The sequence below is a fragment of the Mytilus californianus genome, unplaced genomic scaffold (assembly GCF_021869535.1).
Source record: "Mytilus californianus isolate M0D057914Y unplaced genomic scaffold, xbMytCali1.0.p SCAF_3, whole genome shotgun sequence".
NCBI lineage: Eukaryota > Metazoa > Mollusca > Bivalvia > Mytilida > Mytilidae > Mytilus > Mytilus californianus.
The window spans coordinates 60,159,404-60,176,225 of NW_026262679.1; the positions used below are offsets into that span (position 1 = coordinate 60,159,404).

Genomic DNA, 16,822 nt, shown 5'->3' on the forward strand with positions numbered 1-16,822 from the left:
TTAAACTAAAGTTAGAGTGTGAAAACCAATGTGTCTTCGGACGACGACAACGACCCCGGACGACGACGACGACGCCAACGTCATACCAATATACGACCACAAAATTTTTTTGCGGCCGTATAAAAACAGGACCCAAAATTAAAAATCTAAAAACACGGTTAGATTTGGCATATCAAAGAACCCCAATAATTTAATTTTTGATGAAATCAAACAAAGTTTAAATTTGGACCCTTTTGACCTCAATATGAACCAATTTGATAGCGGGGTCCACAAATAAAAAATCTAAGTACATGGTTAGATTCAGCATATCAAAGAACCCCATATATTCAATTTTTGTTGAAATCAAACAAAGTTTAATTTTGGACCCCAATTTGGACAAACTTGAAAACTGGGCCAAAAATCAAAAATCTAAATACATTTTTAGATTCAGCATATCAAAGAACCCCATGTATTCAATTTTTGTTAAAATCAAACAAAAAAGTTTAATTTTGGACCCTTTGGACCTTAATGTAGACCAAATTGAAAACTGGACCCAAAATTAAAAATCTAAATACACAGTTAGATTCGGCATAACAAATAAATAAATGTGGTCAAAGATTTTACAAATCTAATGCGCCATACTGTGCAACTAAAGATTACTTCATGAAATTTTTCAATATTTGAAATTTGAAAAAAAAAATAATATTTGAAGAATAATTCTTTTTAATTTCTGAAATCTGAAATGAGAAAAAATTGACCCCCCACAATTTCTTTTTACCCCCCCCTCCCCTTTTTTCCCCAAAAAAATTCTTTCCCTCAAGATATGGTCATAATCTCAATTCAAATTTCCAATGGAGTTTGCAACCATAATTCCCCATTTAAATTTACCACAGTGCTAACATAATCTATTTTTTAAAGAATTTAAAATATAGTGTCAAATCTTTCATATGGATTTTTTTGTAAAAAAAAAAGATGCAATATTTGCAGATATTTTTACTTCCTTTATAAATATGCATTTCTTTAAACATAATTTAAAAGCAGTGTAAGGGAAGTAATTAAAACGTTGTATTTGGATTACCTCCCTTACACTGTTTTAAATTATCTTAATTGTTCATTAACCATTACTTTATACATAATTTAAAAGCAGTGTAAGGGAGGTAATTTCAATGATGTATTTGCTTTATCCCTGACACTGCTCTAAATTATGTTTTGTACTAAAGTATTTGTCCATTAACCAGGACAACCTTGTTTTTCCCCCTTTTTTGCCCCTAATTCCTAAACGGTTTGAGCCATAACCCCCCAAAGCAAATCCTAACCATCCCTTTGTGGTATGGAAACTTGTAGTATAATTTCAGAGAGATCCATACACCGTTACACAGTTATTGTCTGGAAACTAGAAAATGCTTATTTTTGGCCCCTAATTCCTTAACTATTGGTACCATAACCCCCAAAATCAATCCCAACCTTCCTTTTGTGGTATTTAACCTTATGGTAAAATTTCAAAGAGATCCATTCACTTAAACTAAAGTTAGAGTGTGAAAACCAATGTGTCTTCGGATGACGACGACGACGACGACGACGACGACACCAACGTCATACCCATATACGACCGCAAAAATTTTTTGCGGTCGTATAAAAAACCATAATTAACGATGTGGAAATAATCTGAGGTGTATAAATTTTGTACTCGAGTATAAAAAGATTTAATGTATTTGTCATATACATTTTGAAATACAACTAAACAAGAATATGAATGCATCGGACACCGTGCCCTGCTTGCACTATAGTTCTATGTTCAGTGAATCCTGAAATCAGGATCAAAACCCTTATTTGGGATATAATTCAAAAAGTCACACCATAATGAATATTTACACCAAGTTTCAAGTTGATCATGTTGATGTGACCACAACTTCATGGTAAACTTCATGGTAAACTACTGTGGCTGAAAACTTGTAAACCTGATTTTGAACCAAGGGATGCACAGACCAGAAAATAATGCCTTCCTCTTATTATAGGCTGGGCAAAAAAAAAAAACAAACAAAAAAGTTGCAAAACATCATGATTTCGTTCTATGAAGTTGATAAAATAAAACAAAATATGATCAAAATATAGTTTAAAATTGACTGAATATATCAATCCTTCATTGAAAACATAATGGATAATATGCACGTCTAGTTTCAAAGACAGATAACAGTGATCAGTTTCACAAAAAAATCATATGACTAAAGTTGATGGTAAGTACTGTGGACTCATTTATTTTCGTTGGTACCAATTTTCGTGGATTAAGGAAAACTTGCATTTTCGTGGATATTTAATTTTGTGGTTTTGGCAAAGTGTTCAAACATTCCATTAGAAAATTTGTACTTGGTTGCACATTTAAATTTGTCGTCCCCCTGTACCCACGAAATCTACAAAAATTGGTATCACAGGAATATTAATGAATCCACAGTATACTGAGTTTATCATGACTTATGATCAACTTTAGTAGTAAGATTTTTTATGAAACTGATCACTCATCTGCAGAGATAATTCATAATTAAGGATAAATAAGTACATTAAACTCACCGTATGGTTTTGATTCACTGAGGGTTACTGTTGTTCCATTCACATTTATGGTGGCATTGGCTGGCAAACTGGCATTCTCTGTGTCATAACCATACATTTACTTATATGGATATGATTATACATACCCTGAAATTTAAAAACTGAAAATGTTGAAATTCATGACATATGCAAAACAAATGAACTACAAATTCTCAACTTATTTAATAAAAGATTTTCTACTGAAAGGCTTCTACTAGCACACTCCTAGCACATATGTATTAACCCAACACAAAGCAACATGAGCCATTTCAATGGTCAACATTATATTCATTTTTCTTTGTTTATACAAATGTCAATCTTGGTTTGCTGTCATTGTTTCTCTCTTCTCTGTTATGTAATTTTCACCAATGCATCATGCATCATCTGAATAACAGATGAATATACCTGACTTGGGACTATATAAAATGCATGTAATAAACTTATCTAAAAAAAATTTAACATCCAAGTTCTGTTGGTTCACAGGTCCATAGAAATAACATAGAATACCTGCATTTTATACAAATTTTAGTTTAAAAACTAATTACATAAATGATACAATTTACACTATATTATAATCAAATTATTATGTTTCCCGTGGATGCTTTATATTAGGTAAGTGTTCTTGTGGAAGAGCTTCAATTAGAATGACAACATGTTTGATAACTCTTCAAATTCTTTTATTTTATATAGCTCTCATAGAGGGTCACTTAAAGGGGCATTTTCACACTTGAAGCTATATTCACTGTGTTACCTGCAAAATGGTGAAAAGAGCAATGTTCAAGCTTCATTTTTATTTTTTATTTTTTCATAAGTTATTTCCTGTTCATCCATACACATACAAACCCCTCCCCTTTTATGACCTTCTCATAATTTCCTATGTATTTTAACCTAAGTTGTATATGTTGTACAATGAATGTGTGTAAAGAGGATTAATTGAAGGGTTGCATGATACTTTTCCTTTCTTTTTTCATATATATATATCTAAGAAAATGGAAATTAAGTTTATTTTTCAATATCGTTGAAATGCTATAAACATTTAACTGGTTAAGTTTGTTGGTGCAGTGGAAATCCATAACGCAGAGCAAACGTCAACCTGAGTGCTTTCTTTATACAAGTGCAAGTAACATAGGATAAAATTAGGTGGTTTCTGTTTGTAACAGCTGTAGCATGTGTAGCGTCTGAAGTTGCTCCTTGCAGCATTCTAGGCATGTAGCATGGAAGGCTTCAGGAGGTACATATATAGGCTGTTCTAGTCAATGATGGTGCTTTGAATATAAATGTTTCCCTGCATGTGTCAACAAAGGTTCATTTCAAAATAATATACCTGAACTCTTAAAATTGTTGAACTTGATACATTTTTTTTTAAAGTTAAACTGTAAAAAGTATGATTGTTTGAAGATGCCATATTTTCTTTAAACAATATATGTTCTGAAATTGAAATTTGATACCCAAAGCTTTACATTTAGTAATTTTTTATATTTTTTAGAGCATTTTTAATTTAGAAACCCAGACCTCCTTTTTCCTGTATATTATTTACATAAGAAACATGTCATTTGATTAATCTGGAAACTATTCAGGTAAAAATATTTCAATCTAACTAGAACATAGCAATTTTTTTTTAAGAAATACATGTATAAAATAATTGGTATCAGGTTGTTCAGGCCACCTACCGATTCGCCCCCAAGTCGATCCAGCTCAAAGTTGATCTGTCCCAAGTCGATCCAGCCCACATCGATCCGGACACATAATAAAATAATGACTAATCTATGTTAACTTCGGAGGATTTGGTGACATATTTAAATCAGGATCAACGGAATTTGTAAAAAATATTGATGCTTAATGACAGCAGGTAAGTGAAGTAATATTGGACTATTACATATAGATGAATTATAATATTTTAAATCTATACAAAATGAGTATGATTGGTACTGTTTGAAAAGCAGCATCAGCATATAAATATGAAGTTGTTTTCCATGATAACTTGGAATATCATGGGGGAAACAAGTTTTTATTTAATTGAATATGAATGAATACTTTTATTCTCATAAAACAAATGTTACAGAGAACATATACATGTTCACAATATACAAATGTATGGTGCATGTGTGAATTACATATACATGTATAAATTAATACACATTAAAAAATTCTAACCTGGAGGAACGACCTTCTCTTGGACCTTCTTAATAAATTTACACAGTTTTTCTAATATGATTACATATATGTCTTTATTCTTATTCCTTATAAATATTTTTTTATATTGGGGCCGGATCGACTTGGGACGGAACGACTTGGGACGGATCGACTTGGGGCTGGATCGACACGAAAGCAAATAATTTTGTGGTATTTTGCGGTATTCTGTGGTATTTCTACGAACCGGCTTGTTCACTTACAAACTGAAACTGGGTGTCCATAGTATTCAATTAGAATACATTTATATACATGGAGTGATACAATTAAAAAAGTTGGCAGGAAATCAAAAACGAAATTCAGAACGTGAGGATGACACAGATTTAAAAATAATTGCCATTTTTGTTGCTATTTCTGGAGACACGTTTTACCTCCTTTTGTCCAGCTTGCTTGACGCTTGTTAAAATTAGAAAGGGGAATTCCCAAACCATGAATGCGTGAGTTATAAATAAAAATCAAATGCGGTATTCCTAAAATAAAAATATGAAAAAATAGCGAGTGCAGCTGACCATCGAGTTGGAGTTAGAGTTCGAGTTAAAGTTCGAGTTGATGCTCGAGAGTTCTAGTTAGAGATTGAGTTCGACTTCTATAATATATTATATAGTTCAACTTCGAGTTGCGCTTCGATTTCGACTTCGAGTTACAATTATATAGTTAAACTCTAGCTGAGTTCGAGTCAAAATTCAAGTTAAAGTACGAGTTATAAAATTAAGTTTGAATTGAATTTTCAAAATATATTCTAAATGGGGAAAGAGAGCTTGGAAAATAATAAGTGCAGAAAAAATTATTTGTAAAAGAGATTTAAGAAAGATGATGCACTTTTTATATGAAGAAGCAGGATCGACTTATATATTCTTAATATACGTATGTACATAAAAGAAACAAGTAATGCATTAAATGCCAGATTTCAGCTGTTTGGATTTTAAAAAAAATACTTAAAACATGTATACGACGTCCTCATTTATTAAAAAGAAAGAAAGAAAGATAACACACATATGACATGTATGATGCGTATGGAGGATTACATATCTTAAAGGGAACTGTAAGATTGTAATCAACACATACATATATTATAGTACATTTAAGCAATCCGACAACGATGGATAAAGTGTAATTTAAACATCCAATATAGTGATCTCTATCCTGTTCAGTTGATACCGAGGTCCCGTTATCAGGTTATGAGTTCGCTGGACTATCATCTTAATTCTAAAAGTAGGATTGCCAGATTCCTGTCAATTGTCGGTGGTTCTCTCTGGATACTACGACTTCCTCCGCTAATAAAACCTGTCCACCTTGATATAGCCATGAATGCTGAAAATGGTGTTAAACACTAACAATCAATGATCAATTAATCAATCTAATTAATTACAGTCTACTTATCGTTAATTGACCTATCATCGATAAAAACCTACACCGAAAGAAGTATTGCATGTGATGAAATAATATGCATTCAAAGTGAAAAACTGACGGAAGAACAAACTGAAAAAGGTTTTGAAATCGTTGATATGCAACGCACTATCTTAATATGAGGTAACAATTCTAAAAAAAAAAATTCAGTTTGAATTTCAAAATATATTACAGATGTATCTCCGGAGGCAACTTAATTTAATTAAGAACTCTAACTCGAAATTACTCGAACTCTAGATGTCAAATCAAACTGCAACATAAACTCTTACTCGAATTTTGACCCTAACTCGAAGTTGAACTCAAACTTTAACTCGAACTTTATATCAATTGAAACTCAAAACTATGCGTCGCAAAGGTGTCTTGTTTCAGAATATTGTGAGAGTGACAGTGCTACCGCTGATCAACCGCGAAAGCTATATAGCTACAGCTACTGTGAATAGAATAAATAAAAGATCATACCGTATCCAAACTAACAGAAATAAGATGACAATTCCAAGGAAACAGAAGAACAACTATCAGCACATAATGACGTTCGTGTCATAAAATGCTGGAAGAACAAAACAGAGATTGTAAAAATACAATTACATTTATACCGCAGAGAAAAATAAGTAGCATACCAAGCGGTTTTAGGTAGAAAAATTGACTCGTGTAACTAAAGAGACACACAGACATGGGATCGTTCACGGAAAACTTTGATCTATATATTTGTAGGTAGTGTTGACTATATCTATCAAGTAGTTTCATTTTGATAATTTTAAAGGTTTAACTATCAACTGCGATTCATAACAGTAAAGCCAAGAAATATAGAGATTATTCAAACAAATTTTCATTATGAAGTCGCAATAAAAGATTTGTACTATTTTAGGGTGTAGAAAAATTCCTATTCTTGTTGTAATGGCTGACGTACGGACGATTCTATTTAAACTACAAGTCTACACATCTTATTGTTTAATTGAATTGTAAATTAGTGTCTCCGGTTCAAGAACAAGGGGATGGGATTTGAGGGTGGTGTCTATACTGAACAATATTCTATGACTTAGATATAGATTATACGTAAAATTGAGAATGGAAATGGGGAATATGTCAAAGAGAAAACAACCCGACCAAAAGAGCAGAAAACAGCAGAAGGCCACCAATTGGTCTTCAACACAGCGAGCCCCGGAAAATCCCGCACCGGAGTCGGGCTTCAGCTGGCCCCTAAACAAAAATGTGTACCAGTTCAGCGAAAATGGACGTAACACTAAACTCCTAAACATATAAATGAACTAAAATTAAAAAAAACATACAAGACTAACAAAGACTCCTGACTTGGAACAGGCACAAACATGCGGCGGGGTTAAACATGTTTTGTGAGATCTCAACCCTCCCCTATACCTCTAGCCAATGTAGAATAAACAAACACACAGCAATACGCACAGTAAAACTCAGTCAAAAAGAAGTCCGAGTCCGATGTCAGAATAGGTAACAGAAGAAACTAAGCAAAATGACAATGGTACATAAATTAACAAAGGACTATTATAGCAGTTACTGACATGCCAGCTCCAGACCTCAATTTAACTGATTGAAAGATTATGTCTTCATCATATGAAAATCATATGTATATGTTCTGCAATGGAACAAAAAAGGTTCCAATCAGTTTTATTTGGATTGTAAAAATACACAATTAAGACTTAGTGATCTTTTTACACCTATCTTACCTGAAAACTGACAACACATAGAAAAGGAAGTAACTTTTAAAGTATCCACTTACATACTTGAATAAGAATCTATCAAGCCAAAGACTACACAGAACTTAAATATAGGATACACATTTCTAAGAATGGTTATGACATAACAAAATTCTAAGAGATTAGTTTTCTTGAGATTAAATTACTATGATATGATACCTAAGATTTTTATCAACTATATAACGCACCAGTTTGATTTTTTAACCCGAGGAGATAATCGTGATAGACTTGGCGACAAGTTATATATATATATATATATATATATATATCACGCCTTTTACGAATCGTAGCTTTGTTTGCCTTAGATATGTTAATGAGTAAGGCATGGCTATATATGATTTGTGATATCAATGGGCATTACGACACATGTAAAATGCTTACCAATGAAACTTTACCTAGGTTTTAAGATTTTTTAAACTTTCACAAACTCTGACTCACATAATGTTTAAATTATCTCTTTTATTTCTCCATTCTGATGATTTTTGGAATTAACTTTGATATGGACTTTGTTATATCTGCACACTACAGTACACCACATTACTATTGGCTTCTCCTTGAAAAATTTGACATGAATGTAAAACAATATTCTCTGAATATAATGCCATTGTGCACCTTTTATTTTGTTGTTACCTGGGTTACATTTTAGGCTTTCCATTAGCAAATCACAGACTTTGACATTGGTGTATGTGGGGAGGGTACCCATTTTATATCAACAACTCCCCCTTTAACCTTGCCCATACTTTACCATTGCGCATCTTATATTTTGTTTGTATTATCCGATTTTGTTTTTTTCCCCGAGGTGGGTAAAAGATTATGGTACAAACCATAGACTTTGCACATTGGGATCATGGTGGTATTATTTTGTGAGCTTAACTTACAATACTTCTAGTTTACTATAAGAGCAACTAAAATAACATCATGCTAAATAATACCAGAGACATATATACACAGTGTATATATGTCTCTGATAATACTAATAAATCTATATACCTTTATAGAACTTCATTGGTCATACATTGGCGACAAACTAAACAGCATGTAATGTAAATATCGATAATGGAAGTATTATTACATCATAATAAAATGACATTAATTTTCAAAATTACTATATCAAAATTGAGTCAGGAAAAATGAAAATAATGAAATCTAAAGTGAGATTTTATTCTCAGTTATCATTTGTTTTTATAAGTAATTAGGTTTAAAAGATAGATTCAAATAAACGCCCGGATGTAAAATTATGGTGTACACGATTTGCTTCTTGAGCATATATGAATTCACATTTAATTTATTTCAAGATGCGTTTGTCGGGAACAGAAATTTATATTGATGCATTAGTTAATAAGATAATACTTTCTACGGAATTTTATAAAATTGAATTAATTTATCATCCACGCACGAACTTGTCCCAGAAAAAAAATATATATGATAATACATTAAAACATGAAGTACAATGTCTGCATCTTTTTAAAGTTATTTTCTTAATGCTTTTGTGTAATGATCTTAACAAAAACATTTTTCTACTATAAGAATCCTTTAAACGTTTTTTCTTAAATGTACACATATTTTTATTCGTTCGTATTTCAACGGAAAGCATAACGATAGTTATTTAACCAGATTTCTTATTTCTTACGATTTGCAGAAGATCTATTACTTGCAGAGGCGACAAAATTAATTCGGATAAATTTTCAGAAAAATCTCCTCATAAAGTATCCAGTCCAACAACAACACTATAAAAAGAAAAAGTGAAGGAACATCTGATAAAGAAAAATAGAAAAATGTGAAATGTAGAATTAGAGCAAGTTCATTTGCAAAGTGTATTGAAAAAAATTGTCAATCAAATTTATTTAAGACAACTCTTGTCAATCTTATGAGAGGGAATGCATACGTTTATATATGTGATCTCATTGAAGAAACTAGACCGGAATATGGAGAAATACGTGATAAATACAAAAATACATGAATTTTTGTCATTTTTCCTCATCTAAGAATATTTGATATTGACGAGAATTCCAGTGTATGGTTTTAATAATCTGGAAATACTTGGTTAAAACTTGAACGACGTATTTAATAAAAGTTCATAGGCTGTCAATAACCGGCCCCATTAAGTTCGTACGTAAAGTTACGTACATATGTCATTTCATTTGAAATCTATATTACATATTCAGACCGTTTTTCAATTAAGAGGTAATGATATATGAACATCCGAGGGCCCAGTGATCTCCCCTATGAATACGTGCATGTAATGTATACGCAGCTGCGTTTTGCGTGAATGTTGCAACACTCCTGGCCTTGGTCACCTTCCCAACTATCTGCTATATATGAGTTCGTCGTATACGTACAACGATATACGTCAAAGAACCCACCTCGATGGTGTTATAACTAGCACACATCAGACTGTCTGACCGCAGCCTTGTTTTCTGTAAACGCATAACAGCTCTAGTAATTACACAATCATTGGAATCCTAACAAATGATGGGATCGGAAAAGGTTTTGGCAAATGGAACTTAATGTCCTTCATCCGGATGTCGCTAACAGAAGGACAGGTCTCGTTTTGTAGATGTTTTCATCGGTAACATTTTAGGTAGATATAAATTGTTTTGTGCAATACTACATTAGGAGATTTTTTTTATGTATGATTACAAATACAAGTGTTCATTATTGAGTTTTGTTTGATTTGTGTATTTCAGAACGCTGGCTTTTCGATTAAATCGACAATGGCTCTGAATTTCCGATTCGGATTTTTGTCGACACACAGAGTAACAGGAGTCAAGAGATAAAAAATGTAGGGTGCTTCAATTCGAGGTATTAGGAATTCGATATTGGATCTCATAGAGCTAATAAAGTTAATACCAAATTTACGCATGACATTAATAAGTAATAAGTTTTTCTATGATCTCACCAGAATTTCTTACACTACTAGAATTGAGACTTGTGTTTTGATAGACTTTATTGATTTATTGAATTTTGTAGATTTTAGTGGTAGTACGTGCATGCTTTGGTCAGAGGAACCAAAACAACAGTAGCAGTAATTGTACCACACTTGCTAGAAGCTGATAATAAGAGGGATTTACGAGTTTTGTGTAATTCAGATACTCAATACAAATCCGGACACTATGATTTTGACTTGGCGAATGAAGATGTTGAGGATTGAGAAGAAATGGCTTTTATTACGTCTTTTTGAAACAAATTAGTCAAAACAAAGTTTTAAAAATTTGAACTACTACACTTAAGACTTTGATTTAGCAATAACATTTATTACAGTCTTATGAACTGGTACTTATGCATATTCATCATTTAAGTCCATTACGTTAATTTTGGTCTTATTCTAGAAATAGAAAGTTTTTATTTTTGAACTCTAAATACTTGTTCCTTGATACTTAGAAAAAAATTAAAAAAAGATATGCGGGTTAGAACAAGGATAATTACTTTATTTTTGAATTTATTTAAAAAAGTATTACAAAAATACCGAACTCCAAGGCAAATTCGAAAAGGAGAAATCCATAAAATCTGACAAAATCAAACGTTATTAATCAACGGAACAAGTGAAAAACAACTGCATGCTCTATTCCTGCTCTATTCCTGGCTTGATACAGGCATTTTCGAATACAATGTTGAGTTAAACCTGGTTTTAAAGCTAGCTAAACCTCAAACTGGTATGACAGTATAGTTCCGTTATATTGACAAAATTGGGTGAGCAACTCAAACAGGCATAACAGGTTTGTTGTGAAAAAAACATGTTAATTAACTTTTTTCTAGATTACAAGTGTGGAATAAAATGAAACATATTATTTCGAAAAACTGATTTATGACAGCAGGATTTAGTTGGCATCTTGAGTAGGAACTTTTTAATCTTTTATGTTGCATGTCATCCAAATTACAGATTAAAAATTATATGCAACAGCTTACAGCACTGAGTCGATACCGCTGCTGGTCGACTATCAGTCTCCGAGGGTATCATCAGCTCAATAGCCAGTACTTCGGTACTGATGTGATTTATAACAAACCTTTTTAAATTTGTCCGTTTGTAAATCTAAAATTATTAAGAAACTAAGGGTTTGACTCCCTCAGGCAAAGTTGAACATAAATGGATTTGGTTATTATTTTTAAGATATTTTTGGTCATATAGCTTTGCAACTGTTTCTGTTCTTATACATTATTGGCTTTCAAATAAGTATTCGGCTTTGAACGTTCCCGATGAAGGCAAATCCAGAAAAGCGCTTCGGATGCATGCAACTTTTAAAGTGTTTTTATGCCCCCGGCGTAGCGGAGGAGGCATTAAGTTTTACCCTTGTCCGTCTGTACGTCCGTCCGTCCGTCCATACGTCCGTCCCAAAATTGGTTTCCGTTCTCTAACTTTAGTATGCCTCAATCAAATGTAATGAAACTTATACACAATGATTATTACCACAAAACACAGTTCAAGTTTGAATTTTGGTGGCGTCACTTTTACCGTTTTAGAGTTATGCTCCTTTACAAATGAAAAAAATTGCTGAATTTGTCGTTTCCGTTCTCTAACTTAAGTTTGCCTCAACCAAATGTTATGAAACTTATACATAATGCTTATTACCACAAAACAAAGATCAAGTTTGAATTTGGGTAGCGACAATTTTACCATTCTAGAGTTATGCCACACAACAAATATAAAAATGCCGATTTTTTTGTTTTTGTTCACTAACTTAAGTTTGCCTCAACCAAATGTTCTGAAACTTAAACACAATTTCAAATATTCGGATTTGAGCATTCCTGATGAATTTAAAGGCGCTTCGGTCGCATAAATTTATAAAATATTGTTTCTTTTCATTATTTATCAACCCCACGGAATAAACGATAAAAAAAATAAGTCAGATTCGTAATTTCCAACTTGTCTGAAAGATACTTATGGTCCGTGTATTAAGTTTAAAACTTTGCTGTTTTTTTTTGAAACATACAAATGAGTTCAAATCTTAGGATCATATTTACATAATCTATAATTTTACAGTAATTCACGAACAAACATCAGGGCAAATAACCTGTGTGGTTTACTGACAGGGTCATTAAGATTCTAATATGAGGTACTTAAAACAATGCTTGCCGAAAGCCTAGACTAATTTGAAGTATAAAAAATGAATACAATTTGAAAGCAAAGTTGACCTTAGATGGATTTGGATATTAATTTTAGGCAAATTGGTCATATTGATATCCACTTGTTTCGGTACGTATACATATTAGGCTTTCAAATATTCGGCTTGAGCGTTCTTGATGAAGCTAGGTAAATCCAGAAATGTTGTTCGGACGCATAATTTTGGTTAAGTTTTATTTTCATTTATTTTTAAAATATATCTATGGACAAATACAATTCAAAAGAAGAAAAACTTGTATTATCCTTCTCTAAAATACCTGATAATGTTAAATAAATTACATTTTGTTTAATATTTCCATAAAAAAAAAAAAAAAATAAACAACCCTGTCCATCGACCGTTCCTTTGCACACACTCCAGATTAGTATTCGTTTTAAGGTAACATATTTTTTTGTATACATTTTCTGCTCGTTGGTCGGGTTGTTGTCTCTTTGACACATTCCCCGTTTCCATTCTCTATTCTATTTATATCCACGAACAAGAAAATAGGATTGATGTTTAAAGTATACATAATAATTCAATGATAATTTCTTTTAGACCAGAAGATAATACATAACAATTGATTAATTGTATCAACATGAGGGAGCAACAGATTGGTTCTCATTTATTTATAATGTGTCAGTGTCTGACAAAAATTTCATTTCTATAATGTACATTGAATAAACATTATCAATACATGTGACATATGCTATTATTATTATTTGCTTAATTTTATTTGTTTAAACTGTAGTACTTAACTTGAATATGAAAGTAAAAAAAATTCTTGAAATCAGCATTTATCGTCATTATCGTGATCTATTGGCATATAATAACGGAATTATCACGTCATAACATTGTCTAAGTATTTTCTATCTCTTCATATTATTCATGCATTTTCCTATATTGTGAGCAAATTTAAAGTTCTTATCAAACCATTCTTGGGCCAAAAATGCGCCTAATATAATGACCCTTCCTCTTTTTGGTATTTAAGTATGTTTTTCATCGGAATTTCATGCTCTCCATAGGAACATGATTCTCCAGGAAAATTATTCTTATTTGCCATTCGATGATTGAGGATTGAATGTTGAAGCAAAGTGACTTTTTACATAAATGAAACAATCACTCGTGGTATTTTATCACGTGATGTCACTTAGAATATGATTTCAGGATAACACGTGACAGAGAGAGTTCAATGAGAACTTCGTCATGCGTTTTGTCTTTCCGAAAACAAAATTTATAGAAATTACAACAAAGACCATAGTTTTTTCCCCTGTTTTTAATTTTCCTAGTGTGGACGAGGATGTTCCTTTGATTCTTTAATTCGGTGTGTATCTATTCCAACTCGATTTTAATGAACTTATTAATCTATGTATAACTGGAAAATAATAAAGTCAGGGATTCCGTTAGGTAAAAACCTTAACTTATTTTTTTCATAGATACAAATATTTGTTTTGAAAGTTTGGCTGTCCTTGTAGGAACCTTATTACAAACTGGATTTTAAGATCTTTATTTTTTTTTCGTTGAAGTTGTTTTTAGATCCTTTAAACGTAGATACGATATACATTGTATGTAGACCTATTGACCCTCTGAATTAACTCTTTCATAAAGGTTATCAATTTACCGGTGAACAAGAGATTTCCAATAAAATGACATTACTCTACATAACCAACGTATCTGAACGTATCTCGGCCTATTGCATTGAAGCATGACTGAGGGAAGCATAGACTGCATGCTTTTTGTGCTCGTTGAATACACATATCAAATTGGAATAGATGTTATTAAAAAATTAACCCAATCTGCTATTTTAAATCTTTACATATTTTGTTATCAAATTCTGGATGATTTTATTGACAACGACCTTTAAGGGAATAGATAATCCAGTTACCGGAGTCAAATGCACCGATCATTACTTGGTCATTTCACTTGACACATATATTTAGTTCTCAAATGAGGAATTTTCAAAACCACTGAAATAAAAATTCAGTTTGAAATAATAAAAATAATACTAGTAATGAAATCTGAAGGGAGATGATATTCTCATTTTTGATTTAGTAAAACAAGAGTTTCAAACAAGACGGAATGTAAAAGGTGTACACGACTAACTTTTTTTTTAGCATAATTCTATAATTTATTTCAAGATACTTCTGCCCGACTCAAAAATACAGATAACAGATGCTTCTATCTGACAGCACTTTGTCATCTTTCCGTAGAATTTAATAAAATGGAATATGAAATTTATTGGAATGCATCTTAAAGAAAAAACATGATTACACTTTATTAAATCAGTCTTTTTTTCCCCTTCTTTTTTTAAAGATGCATGGGTATAATTTAACGTCATTGCTCACAAATTGTTTTTGTGAAATGTTTGGAATGCAACTTTAACAAAAACGTCTGAAAAACGAACATAGACATGTGTAGAATTTTTTATTGTAGTTTTGTTGAGTAGGATTCTTTTATTTTTATTACCAACTTATGTGGAGCAGGATCTGTTTACCCTTCCGGAGCATATGAGATCACCCACAGTTTTATTTTAGTGGTTTTGAAAATTCCTCATTCGAGAACTAAATATATAGATCAAGTGAAATGACCAAGTAATGATCGGTGCATTTGATTCCAGTAACTGGATTATTTATTCCCTTAACGGTCGTTGTCAAAATCTTGTGGATGTAAGCAATTATTGGCAACCGTACGGCCTCCAACAATGAGAAAAACCTATACCGTATAGTCGGATATAAAAGGCCCCGACATGAAAAATATGAAACAATTTAATTGAGAAAACTTACGGTCTAATCTATAACAAAACAATTAGCGAAAAACAAATATGACAGACATGAACCATCGACAACCACTTAACTATAGGCTCCTGACATTGGACAGGCTCATAAATAATGTGGCCGGGTTAAACATGTTTGTGAACGCTCTTTGCTCAGTCTTTGGTTTCTTTTTTTTTGTGCACTGTTGTTTGTCTGTTTGTCTTTTATTTTTTTTAGCCATAGCGTTGCTAGTTTATTATCGACTTATGAGTTTGAATGTCTCTTTTGGTAACATTTGCCTCTCTTTCATGATAGCAAGGGGTTATTATATTTTCTTGTCTGTTTGTCCGTCCGTTCATCCGTCCCGTTCCAATTTTAAAACTTTTAAAATTATATACCAATTGAGGGTTTTAGCTAAATTAAGTGGTTTTCTGAGCATGGAAATGTGATATTTTCAGGGGCACACAAATGCATGTTAAAGAATTTGGACCAACATGTAGGTCTAGTACAAAGTCGGGTTCATATTCATTTTCTCCACCTGAATATGCATATTCAAACTAAATATGCAATGAACACTTATTGTCCAACATCCTGTTGATACTTATATTTTAACGTTGCGCAAATTCGTGATCTTCTACACTGCATTGGGAATAAAAACACCGAAAAGGAAAATATAAGCGTGCGTTTGGACTGCATTGCGCATCGAAATCATATCATCTTATTTTTTTGCTATGTTTCTGACTTATGACACATGCACTATAATGATTTATCTATAAATTGTTTATCAATGAATGGATAAAATACTATAAGTGAAAGAACTGCGAGGGATATAAAATATTTTGCCTGGAAATGTCTTTTGTATTTGGAATCGTATAGCATTTTAAACTGTCTTTCCCGTTAAACAAGACAACACAGAACAATCCATAATCGAGAACACCTTCTCAAATAAAACCTCTATAGGGATTTTTTATTTATTAATTTTTATAATAAATGGAAAATACTTTAACTTAGAAATGAATTGGAAGCGATAGTTTTATCTCAATTTTCAACTTCAATCAATCATCGACAAACCCAGACAAACAATGAT

General features: G+C 32.0%; 1 protein-coding gene across 2 annotated transcripts in view; it reads right to left on the reverse strand.

Moving 5' to 3' along the window:
* LOC127733065 (uncharacterized) overlaps window positions 1-5,155 on the reverse strand; it is a 51,963-nt gene extending 46,808 nt beyond the window's left edge. Inside the window, exons 1-2 of one of the 2 annotated variants that reach the window (XM_052242332.1) lie at window positions 5,124-5,155; window positions 2,545-2,670 (exon numbers count right to left, since the gene is read on the reverse strand). In XM_052242332.1, the coding sequence (XP_052098292.1) occupies window positions 2,545-2,641 (97 nt within the window). In that variant the 5' untranslated portion in view covers window positions 2,642-2,670; window positions 5,124-5,155. Of the gene's footprint in view, window positions 1-2,544; window positions 2,671-4,955; window positions 5,033-5,123 lie in introns of those variants that run through there. The other variant, XM_052242331.1, reaches the window with a different exon arrangement.
* Between the last annotated feature and the right edge of the window lie 11,667 nt (window positions 5,156-16,822).